At 41.7% G+C, this 18337-nt stretch overlaps 1 protein-coding gene across 2 annotated transcripts in view; it reads right to left on the reverse strand.

Annotated features, from left to right (window-relative positions):
- Positions 1-18337, reverse strand: part of CACHD1 (cache domain containing 1) — a 233661-nt gene that overhangs the window by 109757 nt on the left and 105567 nt on the right. Inside the window, exons 3-4 of one of the 2 annotated variants that reach the window (XM_045584504.1) lie at positions 8016-8063; positions 302-450 (exon numbers count right to left, since the gene is read on the reverse strand). In XM_045584504.1, the coding sequence (XP_045440460.1) occupies positions 302-450; positions 8016-8063 (197 nt within the window). The remainder of the gene's footprint in view (positions 1-301; positions 451-8015; positions 8064-18337) is intronic. The other variant, XM_036444801.2, reaches the window with a different exon arrangement.

The raw sequence follows: 18337 nt of genomic DNA on the forward strand, positions 1-18337 counted from the left end.
TGCAACTTTCCAGACTTAGTCAACTCTGCACTCAAACAATATTTGATTCTTTTGAACCTGAATTCCAGCATAGCAAAAAGGTGAGCAGAGAGTCCAAGAATTCCCTGTATGCAGAAGAGTGAGTCTTTAAAGATTGCTTGGTCTTTGTAATAGTAAAGGACTTACTTAAGACAGGAATATTATATAATATATATATATATATATACACATTGCAATAAACAAACACAGGTATCTTGAAGATGAATGGAAAACAGTTCAGTTCCTGCTTTAAAGAACAACAACAAAAACGTTAAGGTCTTACTCCATCATGGAGGGCGGGATCGTACAGCAGTCTTGAATCGCAGTGAGGGGAGAGGTCAGGTGAGCCGTATAGGATGCTTCTACAACCTGCTTGTTCCGGTTGACCACATCCAAGTAACGGTTGAACTTCTCTCGGATTTTTTTGGCTAGCTGTGGGACGACAGAGAGCAACATAAATCAAAAGCCCAAGACAATAATTTACTATACTTTTTCTATGAAGCTAATGTGTGTCACAAACAGCATGTATTAAACTCCAGGTAAAACAACACACATCCAAGTCATATTCCACTGTGTACATTAAGATTAAAGCTTGCAAAATGCCCAGGATATTCAGATAACAATCAAGTAATATCTTTTGTTTTAAAACAGAGGAAAATGCATTAAGAACTTTTCATGTGTCCAAATTCAATAGAGCAGCACCAGTCCATGAAATGCCTTGCTGGATAAAGGAAAACAAAGTTTATTGCTATGACCGTCAGTATGACAATGGGCACTGGGGGTTATGGAGCAACAATAGTGATTGGAAGGAAAAACCCTACTACACGTGGTTCTGGATCCACATAGATTTTTTTTTCAGGAAGAAAATACATTAACAGGGAAGAAAAATGACATTGAATGTCTCGGCCCACACAACTTCTGGGGTCACCATCACCGTCTTCCATGTGAAGGGAAAAATCCCTAGGGTGTGGCAATGCAGATATCCGTATGAAACAAAACGGAGAATTAGAAATACACTCATTTGGTCTGTTCCAATTTAAAATGGACAAATGTCTTTCTTAACTGTTACGAACAGAGCACTTCATCATCATTTACTTTCATGTGGGAATAACAAAAGCAAATGGATACACAGACTGCTTTTCCCGCCATTGTTCCCATCAAACATCACAGCTTAATTACAGCTCTCCAAGGAAAACAGGGCTGTTTTCCTTCCCCTTAAACAGAACGTTACCCAAATGAAATGACTGATAGAATTATAGCTAATTGGTTTTGTAGAGCTATTCATTATCAGCATACTAGTGGAGAACTAATCATCTCCTCTGGGTCATGCCTCTCACACAAATCCAACAGCTTACAGGCTAAGAACATGGAGCCAACTCAAAATAACTTCACTTGTTATTTTCAAGTGGATTGTAAAATCTGATCTCATTCTAGTGATATTTGGAAACTTTAAGTTTCAATTAGATAAACGAGGCTCTCTCTCAGCTTTGGTAAATACTGCACAAACTACAACGTTTAGAAAAATCTCTGGATTTAACAAGAGCATGAACAAGTAAAATGTGTAATTTGATAATGGATTGTCCAAATTCATTTCAGCATTTCGAAAGGAGGAATTTTGTGACTCATATATTAACAAGTCCACCTCCAATTCTATTCCCTGAGCTAGAATTTTTACTACGAAAAAGAAAGGTGTATTTTTTTCCTTGCTGGGGTCTTTGCAATAAATGTAGAGAAACAGTTTCATTTCCCATCTTCACTTAGACCACTGGTGGTTTTGCCCCCCGAGAGGACAGGTGGCAAAGTCTGGAGACAATTTTGGTTGTTGCAACTTGATGGGGTGCTCCTGGCATGTAGTAGGTGGAGGCTAGGGTACTCCTGACATTTTACAATCCACAGGACAGCCCTATAACCAAGAATTACACAATCCAAAATGGCAAGAGTACCCCACTTGAGAAAGCCTAATGCAGTGAAAAATCAAAGACAATTATCCCAATTTTACATTTCAGTAAATCAGTTCCAGGCTGTTCTTCTAGGTTAGTTCTCCTCCCATCCAAAATGGTACTCTAAGGAGAAAAAAGATCTAACCAGTTTCAATATTTACAAGTTTCTACTTTGATCCTTTTTTTCCCTTTCTCAGAGAAATGTGAAAGAGGGGTCAGATATGCCTACAGTTCTTTAAAATGTAACCCAAATACAGAGCTATAGGACTACCCACTCATGGGCTGATGTGTGGATATGTCTTTTTAAACAGCAGCTTGCATTATTGTAACCATGCCTATTTCCTAGCCTTTCACAGTCAATGGGCAGCTAAGGGACAGGCAGAGTAAAACCTAATGTAGGGTCGGCAGCTAAGTAATTGCGGGTTTCACACATATATGGCTTCAGTTGAATTTTTAGGTTTGTAGACGTAGTACAAATGTAAAACACATTTTGTTATTTGATAGTTGGCTATTCAGCTGTTAATCAGTGAAAAAAGTTTTTTGATCTGTTTTGTAGTTTTCGTTTGGCGTTCGTTGAAAAATGGAAAATCAAAAGGAACATTTTCGTCATATTTTGCTTTTTTATTTCCGCAAAGGGAAAAACGCATCGCAAGCTCATAAAAAGTTATCTGCTGTTTATGGTGACGAAGCCTTAAAAGAACGGCAGTGTCAAAATTGGTTTGCCAAATTTCGTTCTGGTGATTTTTCACTCAAAGATGAAAAACGCTCTGGTCGTCCAGTTGAAGTTGATGACGCCCTAATCAAAGCAATAATCAATTTGGACTGTCACAGTACAACACGTGAGATTGCAGAGAAGCTTCATGTATCACATACATGCATTGAAAATCACTTAAAACAACTTGGCTGTGTTCAAAAACTCGATACATGGGTTCCTCACGAACTGAAAGAATCACAGTTAACGCAACGCATTAGCAGCTGCGATTTGCTAAAGAAACGTAATGAAAATGATCCATTTTTAAAACAACTGATAACTGGCGATGAAAAATGGGTTGTTTACAACAATATCAAGCGGAAAAGATCGTGGAGCAGGCCAGGTGAACCAACTCAAACAACATCAAAAGCTGATATTCATCAAAAGAAGGTTTTGTTATCAGTTTGGTGGGATTACAAAGGAATTGTCTACTTTGAACTCTTACCACCCAACCGAACGATCAATTCTGATGTCTACATTGAACAACTAACGAAATTAAACAATGCAGTTGAAGAAAAGCGGCCCGAATTGACAAACGAAAAGGTGTTGTATTCCATCATGACAATGCAAGGCCATACACATCTTTGGTCACTCGGCAAAAATTAATGGAGCTTGGTTGGGATGTTTTGCCACATCCACCATATAGTCCTGACCTTGCACCATCTGATTACTTTTTGTTTCGATCTTTACAAAACTCCTTGAATGGTAAAAATTTCAATAATGATGATGATGTCAAATCGTACCTGATTCAGTTTTTTGCTAATAAAAACCAGAAGTTTTTTGAACGTGGGATTATGATGCTGCCTGAAAGATGGCAAAAGGTCATTGATCAAAATGGGCAATACATTACAGAATAAAGTTATTTAGTTCCATGAAAAAATTGTCTTTGATTTTCTTTAAAAAATCCGCAATTACGTAGTTGCCGACCCATATATTCTCATGGTGCCCTGTATTCCCCACTCATTACATTTTCATGCTATCATCTGTTTAACATCTGATTACCCCACTAGCCTCTGTGCCCTGAAGGGCAAGCACTAGCCTGTATAATAAAAAGGCTAATATGCAAATAGACCAAACGGCAGAACAACCAGTTGCTATGATGCGTACTAACCACCAGGGGCAAATGCTTAATGCAGGAGCTGCCCCACTTGTGGTCAGTGTGCTCCCACAGGTGGAGCACCACTCAGCCAGAAGCCCTGAGCTGGGCTTATGGCTGGTGAGCACAGTGACAGTGGCGGGATCGCCTCTGCAGCAGCACTAAGGATGTCCAACTGCCTGCTAAGGAATAGGCCTAAGCCATCAATCAGACATCCCCTGAGGGCTCCTGGACTACAAGGGGGCAGCAGGCCAGGCTGAGGAACCCACTTGAGTATATATACACACATACTGAGTGGTCAGATTATTATGATCTCTGAATGCATAATAATCTGGCCACACTGTGTGTGTGTGTGTGTGTGTGTGTGTGTGTGTGTATTAGAGGCCCAGTGCATGAATTTGTGTGTGTGTGGGGGGGGGGTCTGGCCAGCCTGGCCAGGGGGAGGGGACATGGGTGGTTTGCAGGCTTGACTGATGGTTGAACTCCTGGTCAAGGGGACAATTTGTATATTAGCCTTTTATTATATAGGATATACACTGAGTTCAGAGGTCATAATAATCTGGCCACTCAGCGTATATACCTTGTTCATTTCTTTATCGTCAGCATTTAATACACTGCCTGGTGGTATAGTCAGACAAAAAAATTTAATAAATTAATAAAGGTAAAAAATATCTGATCTCAAAGAGTCCTCATCACCCTTTTTGGTCTAAGGATCAATGACCTCTTTAAAAATATGGAGTGCTTACTTAAAAAACATACAATAATATATATTTCTGGAAACTCCAAGACTAAGTTCTCTTTTCTATGTTCTGAAATAAATGTCATAAATTTTCCACCTATAAGTATCAAGACTGTAATCTATCATTAAAAATAAGGTATTCTTGAAATACCTGCCATTCCAAATATCTTCATAGATTCATTTCTAAAAGGAAAATGAAATTGACAATCATTTCCTTCCCTCATGTACATAGAAACATTCACAAACATATGAAAAATATCCACGTGTTTCTCCTACACATTTGGAAAATTCTAATTTTAAAAAGTCAGATCTAGCTAAAAAGTCAGCTTTAGGAGCTAAGAATGACTTGCAGACTTATTTATTATTTATAAATATATTTTTATTAACTTCAGAGAGGAAGGGAGAGGAAAAGAGAGATAGAAACATCAATGATGAAAGAGAATCATTAATTGGCTGCTTTCCTGCATGCCCTGCATTGGGGATTGAACCCATAACCTGGGCATGTCACCTGAACAGGAATTGCACTGTGACCTCCTGGTTCATAGGTCGATGCTCAACCACTGAGCCACGCTGGCTGGGCGAATGACTTATATTTTTAAATGTCTTTAAAAAGGAAAGGCAGTTTACACTGTGTAACTATTTGAAATTCAAAAATTCCAATGTTTGTAAGTAAAGTTTTATGAAAGCACATCCATTTGTTTACCTATTGCTTATGGCTACTTCCATTATACAACGCAGAGGTAAGTAGTTGCAGTGGAGACCGTGTGGCCTGCTTTGCTGTATGTACAAGTTAGAAGCCCTGACATATCCCTAGATAGGAAGGAGCCTCAATCCCTTAAATTTATATAACTGGCTGAACACGCCTCTCCATGGACAAGTGGGTCTTGGTTCCTTCTACTCCCACTGCTTGAATCTGGGTGGGCTTCCGATGGCTTCTCCTAGGGGAGCATGGCGAAAACGACTCTGCAACGTCTGAGGCTAGCTCAGGAAGGGCCATGTTCTCTTGGAACGCTCTCAGCTACCGTGCTGTGACGAGGTCCACGAGACACAGAGACCACATTTCAGTGCCTGGCTGGCAGCTCCCACTGGGTAAGTCTTCAAGTCATCCCGCCCAGGCTCCAGAGAGGAGTCAGGGAGCCTTCAGGTAATCCCAACCCTCGGTCCTCCCTCATGAATGCTTCCCCCAACACCCCCGCCACCAAGATAAAACTAAACGAGTGCGTCACCACCAAACCAGTATTATAGGAAATGCTAAAAGGTGTTCTTTAAAAGGAGGAAAAAGAAGAAAAAAGTAAAGATAAAAAGTAACAAATACATATCTATCAATAAGTGAATCTAAAAGTCAAGTGAATTAAATATTTAAGGAACAGAATAAACTGGTGAATATAATAGAATCAGGGGTATAGAATGGGAGGGGACTGATAATTCTCAGGAGGAAAAGGGTGTCTGTGTGGGGGGTACGGGAAGAGACTGGACAAAAATCATATACCTATGGATGAGGACAGCAGCGGGGTTGGGGGGAGGTAAGGGCAGAGGGTGAAGTGGGGACCAGGTGAAGGGAAGCTATGGGGGAGGGGAGAAGGAGAAACAATTGTAATAATCTAAACAATAAATATTTATTTAAAAAAATAAAAAGATATCACAGAGCAGAGATAAGCCATCCTTGCTGTGCTTGGCCCAAATTCCTCCCCCGCTCCTCCCCCCACTCCCCCCCAAAAAATCCATGGACATCAAGATAAAATTGTTTATGCCACTAAATTTGAAACAGATTGTTACTCAGCAACAAGTAACTGGCACAGCTGGAAGAGGCAGAATTCTGTAATGAAGCCACACCAGACAAAGCTGCTCAGACCCATGTGCCATATCTTAAAATCATCAGCATGATCAAGAGGAGAGCCTGAATGTTAGGAACCCGCTGTGAAGAGGTTTCAAGGCCCCTCAGAAAATTATAATAGCCACTGTAGAATGGTATTTACCCATATGCTAGACACTAGGACCCTATAAGGTAGGATTACCACTTTTATAACAATGAGGCTATTTTGTGGCCCAAAGCTGCAAAATAATTAAAAGAACCCACTCGCTTAATTCAAAGTCAGAGCTGTCTGGTCTGCAAAGCCTGGAAATTCATCTGCTCGGCTATGGTGCCCCAGACAAACCAAACTTCAAAGAAGCTGCAGAGGTGGCTTGAGATAACATACATGACAAATCACAGACTGTGTGAATGGAACTTCTGTTAACACCATCAGCCAAGGCCAGAGCTACAGGATGTCTGCCGGTTAGGGTGGGCTGCAAGCTTCACTTTTCACCGCCAGTGGAGGCAGTACCTGGCATGCAAAACCCATACGCACATGACAATGAGCACATGATCTCCAGCTCAAGCTCTCCCCACTTGGGTCCCCACCTTGGTCAGAAACCTCTCGGCTTTCCCATTGTGACACCCCATCTTGCTGTATTTATGGAAATACAGTGATTGCTAACAGTGGCGGAGTGTTAACTCTGCATGGGGCACTATTTTAAGCACAGGACATGAACACAACCATTAGTCCTCCAAAGAACCCTGTAAGGTTCACACCTCCATTTCCCTGAAGCAGACACTGGAGGTTAAATGACTTGCTCAAGGTCACAAAACTAGTAAGTGGTAGAGCTGGGACCTAGACCCAGAAGTGTTCTAACTTCAGAGCCTGAGCCTTCACCCAGCATGCAACATTCTGTAGTATGCAGACTGACCACGCCTCCCCCGTTTCTGTCCTAAGGCATTTACCAAATGCTGTTAAATTCTTGGCAGAATACCATAAGCCATACACAGGCTTAATGTTTTATAAGAATGACATTTTTAAAAATAAATAATTTCATTTACAATTCTTCATAATTCCTATGAAAATCAAGACATTATGGAAGTTTAGAACTGCCAAATTCTGCCACCAATATGAAAGAATGTATTCTCCCAAACAATGCCTACCTGTTATTTCCTGACTACTGTGGTTAAGTCACATCAAACTAACTTGAACCGTTTTAATGACTCCGGGGGGGTTGTCCATTTGTTGTAGCCCAGAAAGAGAATGGAGTGGATTTCAGAATTTAATATTTTCCTCTGAATTGATTTATCTGCCATCACCGTGTTGAGATGAAATTATAATTCTCACTTTACAAGTGAAGAAACTGAGGCATGTGGAGCTTAAGGGTCTCTTGACTCCCAGGGGGTGAGCTGGCCTCCCTTGGCCCCACTGCCTGAGATGACCTCCCTGTGCCCTTCAGACAAGACATGTGATAGCGACTCACTATGGAAACCTCAACCCAGGCTCCACTGCGGGGTGTTTTCTCTCTCTCTAAAAGCAATCTCTTTTAGCATGTCAAGCAAATCCAGGATGCGCGGCAGGCGTAACAGACTCTATTAGAGGAAAGATAGCCCACAGAGAGATTAAATCCTGAATGTGTCCGTTACACTGAAGGGGACCGGCTACCAGCACAGACCTTTCCAGGGGGCCAGACAGATCCTGGGTCCATATCCTGCCATGATCTCTGCAGACAGGAGGAAACAAAGGATGTTCTCAACAAAAAGCTACAGGTGGACCCACAATCCTCCTCAGTGTAATTAAAAACATTTTTCTTTCCACAGCTCAGCTTTCATCTTTTATCCTTCTTTATCCTCTCCCTTTCATCCCCTAAGGGGTTCCTGAATGCTGATGAGACAACGGGACTAAAACCATCTTGTCATCTTTTTGGGTCAATTCTTTGGCTAGCCAACATCCAGCCACGGGTCAAATGATCAGTAGGTACTGCACTGGTCCCCATGGGAACGGATTCTAATTTGTCATCATCTCCAGTGACAACGTTTCATCACAACATCAATGAATTTCTTTCTTGCTGAATTTCACTTCCCTCAATTTTCCCATAGACAGTTCTGTCATTTGCATACTTCCCCAGAGGCTCCCCCACCCCCCCTTTTTAAAGCTTTTTTACCTTAGCTTTTTACACTTCTGAAGATTGGGGGTGGGGTGGGCACACAGTTAGAAAAAGGTAAAAGAAAACAAAAATGCGAAGGTAGAGTACACACTTTATTTATGCCTGCTTCCTTAAAGGAAGGGCTGGAGGAATTTTGAATGTTAGAGAAAGCTTTATTTAAAATCTAGAATGATGAAGCTGACAGGCACAGACAGGAAAGGTACCCCAGGGGACCTAAGATTCATAGCAAAATTCCTACTGAATGCAGAAGAGTTTAACATTTGACATTCAAAAACCTTTGTGTCATGGTAAGACTTTAATAGCTGATCCCCTGTCCTTCAGCTCCAGCCCTACGACTCAAGAATAAACCTTTTGTTTTCCAGCAAGTTCCAGGATTTGGTTAAATATTTGTGACAGAAAAATATCTGTAAGTGTAAGCAAGCACAAATATTTAACATCTCTTAACATAGCATAGCATTCCAAAGTTCAAGTAGAAAACATCCTGTTGTTTCATGTTGCATGCTGTATATGGGCTATAAGAAATGCTCTACCCTTGCTATTATTGTTATTGGTAGTAGGTTCTAGCATTTCAAACAGTTCTCTGAATTATTGGTGGGAATTTGGGCAAGTCCTTTGGCTACCCTTAGCTTCTGTTTCTTCATGAGTAATATATGAATCATATCCCTTTTAAGAGCTTATTGTGATCATCAAATTAAACAATGAATATATATTGATATAAAGCCCAGGATAAGTACAGGCATTATTCTTATTGTTATTCCCTAGTCTCTGGATTAGAAAGTGTATGTTCTGTCGAAACTGGTTTGGCTCAGTGGATAGAGCGTCAGCCTGGGGACTGAAGGGTCCCGGATTCGATTCTGGTCAAGGGCACATACCTAGGTTGTGGGCACATCCCCAGTAGGGGGTGTGAATCTCTTTCATCGATATTTCTAACTCTCTATCCCTCTCTCTTCCTCTCTGTAAAAAATCAATAAAATTATATATAAAAAAAACTAAGCAAGAGTTTATTTAAAAAAAAAAAGAAAAAAGAAAGTGTATGTTCTGTTGATAGGGAAATGGGGGAGGGAGGGTGTCTACATTTTCGAATAACAGAGCTATAAGTAAAAGGAGAGGGACTATCTTAACATTAACTATTTTTAAAATCCTTACCCAAGGATATGTTTATTGATTTTGGAGAGAGAGAAAGGTGGAAGGGGGAGAGAGCGGGAGAGAGACATTGACGTGGAAGAGAAATATCAAAGGCACCTGGACTAGACAGAACCCACAGTCTTTTTGGTGTATGGGACAACACCTCAACCAAGCCATCCAGCCAGGTCTGAGTAGTAACTATTTTATCCATTTAACTCATCCTCTTGCTTAATCCTCCATAGGAAACCTGGTTCGGGGTCTGGGGGGATAGTGGGTATGAACAGCAAAATGGCAAAAGGGGGCTTAAGCTTTGGAGTCAAAGACATTTGAGTGAAATCTAGTCTATCACTAAGGGAACCAGGCAAATGATCTCTCTAGGGCCCAGGGGTCCTCAAACTTTTTAAAGTGGGGGCCAGATCACGGTCCCTCAGAGAGCTGGAGGGCCGGACTATATGAACTACTAATTCCTACTGTAACACCTCGGCTGCGCTCACTGCCCAAAAAACCTGGCGGGTGGGATCAGACTCCTCTGCGGGCCGCATGTGGCCCGTGGGCCGTAGTTTGAAGACCCCTGCTAGGCCAACTTCATGGTCTCTACACTGGAAATAATACTAGCCGCTTCATGATGTTGCTTGAGAAATATTTAGTGAAATGTGGAACATGTGGTAAGTGCCAGAGAAATGGTCCTGGCTGTTGCTTTCCTATTGCTGTAACTGCTATTTGCCATTACCGTAGTTGTTGTTATTGTCTGGAGGGTTTGATGTACTGACTCAGGTCCTCTGGATGGAGAGCCCAAGAACATATTTCAGCCATTGGAGAGGCGTCAGGGTGGATGTGTTAACAGTGGGCTGTGACCTTTCTAGGGTTGTCAGTGCTTCTTCCACAGCACTGCCACGTAAGTCACATGATGACAATCTTAGGGAGCTAAGGAATCTTCTGGGGTTCCCCCCTTTCTACTCGTAAGGGTCCAATAATGACTTCCCTCTTAGGTTGCATTTTAAAGCATTTTTACAAGACTCATCTCAAGTGTCCCTTCTACTAACCCTGAGAGCTGGGGAGAGACGGCATTCCCCAGCCCTGTTTTTTATTTTTTTAATTTTTTTGTTTTGTTTTTACAATCAGGAAGTCAAGGCTCAGTGGTATGCCCAAACTCATGCTGAATAAATGTAGAAAACAGAGACCACTTCTTCTAATCGCTACTCTATTCTCTTTCTGCTACACAAGCACCCCCAAATTGCAGAAAAATGTGAACTCTCCCAGATCAAAGTAATTAAATTACACTCATTCTTCCCGGTACCAATCCAATTTTGGCTTCTTCCAAGGCTTGTTAGACCCTCTTATTCAATAATTGCCTAGGATTCACCATCTGTGTCACTCATATCCTGATTCATACTGTTGATCTTTCCTTATTTTAAGGATTCTATTTCCCCTAACACACCAACTTATTGATTGCTTACTATGTGAAGGCACTTTGAAAGTGCAACCTAACATGGTGCCTTTTAATCCTCACAACCCTTGGTAATCACTATATGCTATTTTTATAGACAGTTCTGATAGATTAACTTGCCCAAGGTCACTCAGCTAATAAGCAGAATAATTAGATCAAATCCATAGTCAGGAACCACTCTGCACTATGCCTTTTTATACTTAAAAGCATTTATTGCTGTGTTCATTTGCTCCCCATACAATATACTATTTGCCATACTAGAAAAAAAAAAATCTGCTTCCAATTCTAGAAAAGGGCAGATAACCTATGGATATTGCTTATGTCTGGTTCGAGCCAATCAGAGATTCTGGGTTTGTCTAGTTCTGCTCTGAAGTAAGTCTTGCCCTGATGGGCAGTTGGCCACAGACATGTTGTGGCTACTCATCCACTATTGGCTTGAGCTTCATGAAATCACCCAGGAGAGCCAAGACTGGGCATGGCAGGCAGTGAAACAGGGCAAGATGGATGAAGACCCAGAGGCAGGACAGGGCCGGTCTGAATTTCCAACGGCCTGCAGAGGCCTTGGGGTTGTCTGAGGGGGGTGGGTTGGGGTGGGGGGGAGAATAGCACATCCAGCGGAGAAGCAGGGCAGCTGCTGACAGACGAACTGCAGGTGGACCAGGAAGATTTATGGGCAAGGCTCCCTGGGCTCCAGGGTCACATACCCCAATCCTGTGAGAGGTGAGGCCCCTGTGGCTGAGCTGGGGAGCAGTGCAATGGAAAAAACAGGAGGCAAGTGCTGACATGCCAGAGAACCAGAGGCGGCTGAGCTCTGGGAACTGGCTGAGCATGGCAGCTTCTCTCTTTCAGCAGAGTGCAAGGTTTGCTGTCAAGGTCACAACGGGGTTCGGCTTGGGCAGCGGTTTGTATTAGGTGTTCTAGGAGAGTCCTGGAAACACATACCTAAGTCTCCTGAAAGCCAAGGTTATCAACGCAAGGGCTCAATGGACTCTTGCCCTGGTTTTCACCCGACTGCACCCTTAACAATCAGATCATAACAAAAGCAGCAAAGGGAAAGGCAGACTTTAACCCACTTCTCCTCACTTGGCTCTGTAATAGGAGCCCCTGAGCTGAGGTTCCTTTAAACCAAAATAAGCAAGTGCTCAGGCCTTGAAAGTTTACAGCCTGCTGCTTCACAAGGAAGAGGAAGCTCAACCCAGTCTTGACCTTACAAAGAATGAAGAGGCTGAGAGAGCTATGGCGTGGGGGAGAGGCAGGAGCCACAGGATACAGAATATCCTCCGCCGTTTAATTCACAGCTTTTGAGATAAATTTTATAGGACATTAATCACTGAGGAAACAGTCTCCAGGTTCAGAACTTAGAACTTCACTGGTGGTCTTTGAAAGACACGATGGTGGCTGAAACTGGTTTGGCTTAGTGGATAGAGCGTCGGTCTGTGGACTGAAAAGTCCCAGGTTCGATTCCGGTCAAGGGCATGTACCTTGGTTGCAGGCACATCCCCAGTAGGGGGTGTGCAAGAGGCAGCTGATTGATGATTCTCTCATCGATGTTTTTAACTCTTTATCCCTCTCTCTTCTTCTATGTAAAAAAATCAATAAAATATATTTTTTAAAAAGAAAAGGAAAAAAAGAAAGACACGATAGTGGAAAAGGAAAGAAAACCCCGTCCCTTTACTCTTACCATGGAAAGCTCTTATTTAGAATATAAATATCTGTGCAAACCTATAAACACCAGGTGGGACTTAGAGGCATTCCACGTCACAGGGGAAGGGAGTGTGGGGAGGGCGGACAAGAGGAACCAAGGATCCGATGGGAGGGCTCTTGAAACAGGCAAGTACATTCTAGCCCACACTATTTTCTCCACACCCAACACAAATACTACCTCATCTTGAACCTAGCTGACAACCTGGGCTACAGCCCGGCACCCTGCAGGTACTCGGGAAATGTTTTCTGTATAAACGAAGAGTGAAACCAGACCTACCCTCCAGTTAGGAGCTAACTGACCAGAGCATTTTAGGGTCCTTTGAGAGTCTATTGATCAAACACTTGCCACCAATGAAGTGGTAACTGCTGTCACTAGCCACTTCCTCACCCTCATTGTGGCCAATATCTTATTAAATCCAATTCCTGTAAAGACAATCTTTTGTTTTTAAATATATATTTTATTGATTTTTTTTTTTTTTCTTACAGAAAGGGAGAGGGATAGAGAGTTAGAAACATCGATGAGAAACATCAATCAGCTGCCTCCTGCACGCCCCCTACTGGGAATGTGCCTGCAACCAAGGTCCATGCCCTTGACCGAAATTGAACCTGGGACTCCTTAGACCGCAGGCTGATGCTATATCCACTGAGACAAACCGGTTAGGGCTGTAAAGGCAATCTTGAGACACAATAAAAGAGCAAACAAACAATGACTTAGGTGTTTCCATTTCTCCTTATAATATTATGTTAACCTGACCCGCTTTTCCAATGGAAGCTAATACGTACTGTGCCATTTTAGGGTGTGGTTGATACATAGCCCTTATAATGGCAATACAGCTCAATTGTAGCAAGTATAATGTCACTCCTCGTTCCCCACCGCAAAAAGCTAAATCAGCGCAAGACACGGTGCACAGTGTATTCCATAGGTGTGGTAACAAACTTTTGTAACCCAGATTCCCTTTAAAACGAACGGAAAATAACAGTACAAGAGGAAGCGTCTTATAAACACTTGACTTCTCCAGTTGGTGAAGAATATCCAGAACCCTCTGAATCTGGAGAATGGCATGACAACTGCAGGGGCGGGAGCACATCCTCTCCTCACCCTACCTTCACACAAGGAAGCCGCTTGTCCTGTGCTTCTCTCGGGAGCTAGAAAAGGCTCTTCTCGACTTCCGTTTCAAGACACTTGAGCAGCGGCAAAGCAATGCCTGAGATTGAGGTGGCTTTATGATGCAGGCATACAACTCTAAGCACTAATAGAGAGGTTCCATTTTTATTTATTTTTTATTGAGAAAAAAACAACAGCACTCACGCAGACCAATTCGACGAGGTGCAAGCAGAAAGGGCGCTGCTATTAAGACTTGCTAGAAACAACACCACCCGTAATGTTTCCCATGTGGGTCCCAAACCAGAGGAATGAGGATATCTGCCTCCACCACAACCATTTTATTATATCCTCCTCCCAGCTCTTCTGTGTGTTCCCTTGCCAAGCTGCATCTGATACCATTCTCCAGCTCACAGTTGGATTTAGCAAGGTCTTCTCATCCCTGATCTGATGACAGGGAGGATTGCAAACAGAAGAAGCAGGACACGGCTGCTTGCCATGGCCTGCGTGTCTCCCTGGGATGCACTGCGAACGCCTGCCCCTGGAAGGTGGCCCCGACACGGGTGTCAGTGGAGGTGACAGTGACATTTCTTGATAACTTTGAAGAAGAACCAGCACGAACTTTGGAGCATAGAAAGGTCTAAAGGCTGCTTAAGTAACCACCACTAGTGAATGCCCACAAACAGGTATTTCAACATGATCTCTACCTGCCTGGTCTTATAGTATGAAAATAATTTGTAATTCTTGGTAAGCTTCCAATTTGATCATGCCATGTGTTATTTCGTGGGTCCAGATTTTCAAAGTGTTTAGCCAATCCAGGAGTGTTTTTTTATATTAGCAGCAATTAATTCCTCCACATCATTGCTATAAGTATTTTCTATTGCACCGAGGAATATATGAGAGATGAGCTGGTCCCTGCTTTTAAGTTTCTTACCTGATTTTAAAATGCAGTCTGAGCTGAGTTTCTGTTTATGTATTCTGCTGGTGCAGATGATTTGAAGTTATTTTGTTTTTCTAGAAGGAGCAGCAGTTTTGAGGGGTTGGGGAGGGGAATGGAGTTAGGACGGTGACGATTTGGAGAAATGTTGGCTGCTACCTTTTCACCAGCACTTCTGAGTACTAGCCCACCTTGAGATGTTGGCAATGTGTGTAAAATGAGCTTGTTTCAATTTTCAGTGGGATATTCATTCCTCATGATAAAGTCTTCCTGGCCTTTAGAATAGCAGCTCACTCTATTCCTCTCTAGTTAAATGAAGCTTTGAGGGTTTGCGTCTGAAGCTAAGGGTTGGCTTCACTGAAAGAAGGCATGAACACACATATGAACTGCAGTTACATGCAAAGCTTCAGTTCCAGCTGGAGCTGGGAGGTGCATGGTGGGAGCGCACATGTCTTTTCCTGCCCTGTCCCACAGGCCAACCCGCCCCTCCCTTGGCTGGCTGCAGCTGGGCCTACCTGCACCACTTCCTTCTCCCCTGCCTCAGTCACAACAGCGGAACACAGTGTGGGAATTAAGAGAACAAGGAAATGGACTATTCTGGGGTTTTTTGTGTGTGTGTGTTTTTTTCCTTCAAAACAACAACATAGGAAACCTATAACCAGAATTTCCAAGCTTAAAGTACTTGTGCCTGGTGGTGGCAGACATAAGGGATTTCCTTCTCCTATCATTGTTATAGGCATATATATAAAAATGTAAAAGTGAACACTGTGTTGTAAACACTATAAACATATGCACAGAATACAACTGTATATGTAGATATATACTGCATTGTTATGTTTTCAACGGGAGTACATTACAAAGAATATGCAAGTATACGGGAAGGGGTGGGGATGTAGGCAGGCAGGGTTTTCTCAGCTTATCTGGACACCAGGCACATACATTGGCTAATAATGTACAATGTGTACCCTTGAAGTCAGCTGGTCTATATTTAGTACAGGAATGAAAGCTTTCATGCATGCATGCATACACACGTAGTTTAACTTCCAAATACTATACACAGGCATGCGGAACACAGGCTGTATATATTGTTCCTCAACCTATAAACAAGAGTTAACTACTTTAAATTCAAAATAGTTATTTATTAAATATGAGATAGGGAGCTGTCAGACTGCTTCCTCTCTCCTGGCCCTCCTTGTTTCATCACTTCCCCCTCTTCCCCCACAAGAAGCTGGCTGAGCAGCTCTCCCAGTATCCCAGTTATTATCAAAGCTTTATACCAGAGAGCCTCTGAGTTCTACGAGGGAGCTAAGGGTTTGCTGCATTCTTTAGGGAAACTGCACTCACAAAAGCTTTACCAGCCACAGCTCTACATTAAGGAAGCCAGAGTCATCAACCTTTACTCCCGGTGATGAAAAGAAGCTCGCTATGTTATATTGTAATCCTACTTCCTGGCCCAACAGCTGCAATTTTTCACTCACTCCATTAGATAAAAGTTCATATTTAGGAAGCATTTACTTACAAACAACAACAACAACAAAAATGCAACGAATAAAATCAGTAGCCCATAGAAATTCCAAAACGACGCAAATTAGAACCAACTGCCTTAAGTTATATTAATGATAGAATAATACATTGTGAAAAGGACTAAAGTCTTCTCTTCAAAGAAATCAAGGACTTCATTGTTGTTGTTTTTAAAATATATTTTATTGATTTTTTTTTTTTTTTTTTTTTTTTTTTACAGAGAGGAAGAGAGAGGGATAGAGAGTTAGAAACATCGATGAGAGAGAGAATCATCAATCAGCTGCCTCTTGCACAACCCCCACTGGGGATGTACCCGCAACCAAGGTACATGCCCTTAACCAGAATCGAACCCGGGACCTTTTAGTCTGCAGGCCGACGCTCTATCCACTGAGCCAAACCAGTTTTAGCAAGGACTTCATTGTTTTTATACCTTGTTTATGCTCCTGCAGGATGATCCATTAATATCAGAATGCCCTTCCTCATAAGGCCCCTTTACTCGAGTTAAAAGGCTTTTCCCCAACAGCACAGAAGGCACCCCATCACTGTTTTACCCATATCAACTGAGCAGTTAAACTCCATCTTTTCATCATTTAGCAGCTAAACTTTCATCATAGTACTTAAAATGTTTAGACATATTGTTTATATTACTTTGGCTGATGTGCAATGTTCTCAGAAGAGAATAAACCACCTTCAATAAAAAAAAAATTGGAAATGTAGAAAATTTGGCAGTGGAAAAAGTATGAAAAGTAACATAGCACAGTGGTTAAGAACATGGGGTTTAGAGTTAGACCACATTTATTATGATCCTGGTTCTACCTACCACCTAATTCAAGAATGATTTTGGGAATGGATTAAAGACTTAAATGTAAGACCGAAAGCCATAAAACTCTGAAAAGAAAACATAGGCAGTAAACTTTCTGACATGACCTTAGCAATATTTTTTTGGCTATACCTCCTCAGGCAAAGGTAAATAAATGGGACTACATCAAACTAAAAAGCTTTTGCACAGCGTTTGAAAATCTTCTTATTGAAAATCATGAATAAGAGGAAAAGACAAACTACTGAATGGCAGAAGATATCTGCAAAGGGTACAACAGATAAAAGTTTAATATCCAAAATATATAAAGAATTCATACAACTCAACATCAAAAAATCAAATGATCCAATTTAAAAATGAGCAGAAGACCTAAGTAGATATTTTCCCCAAAGAAGATACACAGATGGAAAAAGAAAAGAAGATATACAGATGGAAAAAAAAAAAAAGAAGATATACAAATGAACAACAGACACAGGAAAAGCTGCTCAACATCACTAATCATCAGAGAAATGCTAATCAATACTGCAATGAGATATCACCTCACAAATGTCAGAATGGCCATTATAAAAAAGACAAGAAATAAGTGTTGGTGATGACGTGAAGGGAACCCTCGTGCACGGTTGGTGGAACTGTGAATGAGTGCAGCAACTATGGAAAGCAGTATGGAGATTCCTCACAAAATTGTTAAAAGAATTACTCCCATAGGACTCAGCAATTCTATTTCTGGGTATTTATCCAAAGAAAACAAACAAACAAAAATATGATTTGGCAAGATATATGCACCCCTATGTTCATTGAAGCGTTGTTTACAATAGCCAAGATAGATACAACCTAGGTGCTCATCAATAGATGAATGGATAAAAATATGATATGATATGATATATAATAGAATATTACTCAGCCATAAAAAAGGATGAAATCTTACCATTTGCAACAATATGGATGGACCTAGAGAGCATGAGGTTAAGTGAAATAACTCAGACAAAGAAAGACAAATACCAATATGATTTCACTTATATACCATATGTGAAATCTAAAAAGACAAAATAAGCAAACAGAAACAAACTCATACAAAGAATGAACTGATGGCTGCCAGAGGGGAAGAGAGTGGGGGGATGAGTAGGAAAAAAGCCCTAACCGATTTGGCTCAGTGGATAGAGCGTCAGCCTGTCCCAGG

This window comes from Pipistrellus kuhlii, unplaced genomic scaffold (genome assembly GCF_014108245.1).
Source record: "Pipistrellus kuhlii isolate mPipKuh1 unplaced genomic scaffold, mPipKuh1.p scaffold_m20_p_2, whole genome shotgun sequence".
Classification (NCBI taxonomy): domain Eukaryota; kingdom Metazoa; phylum Chordata; class Mammalia; order Chiroptera; family Vespertilionidae; genus Pipistrellus; species Pipistrellus kuhlii.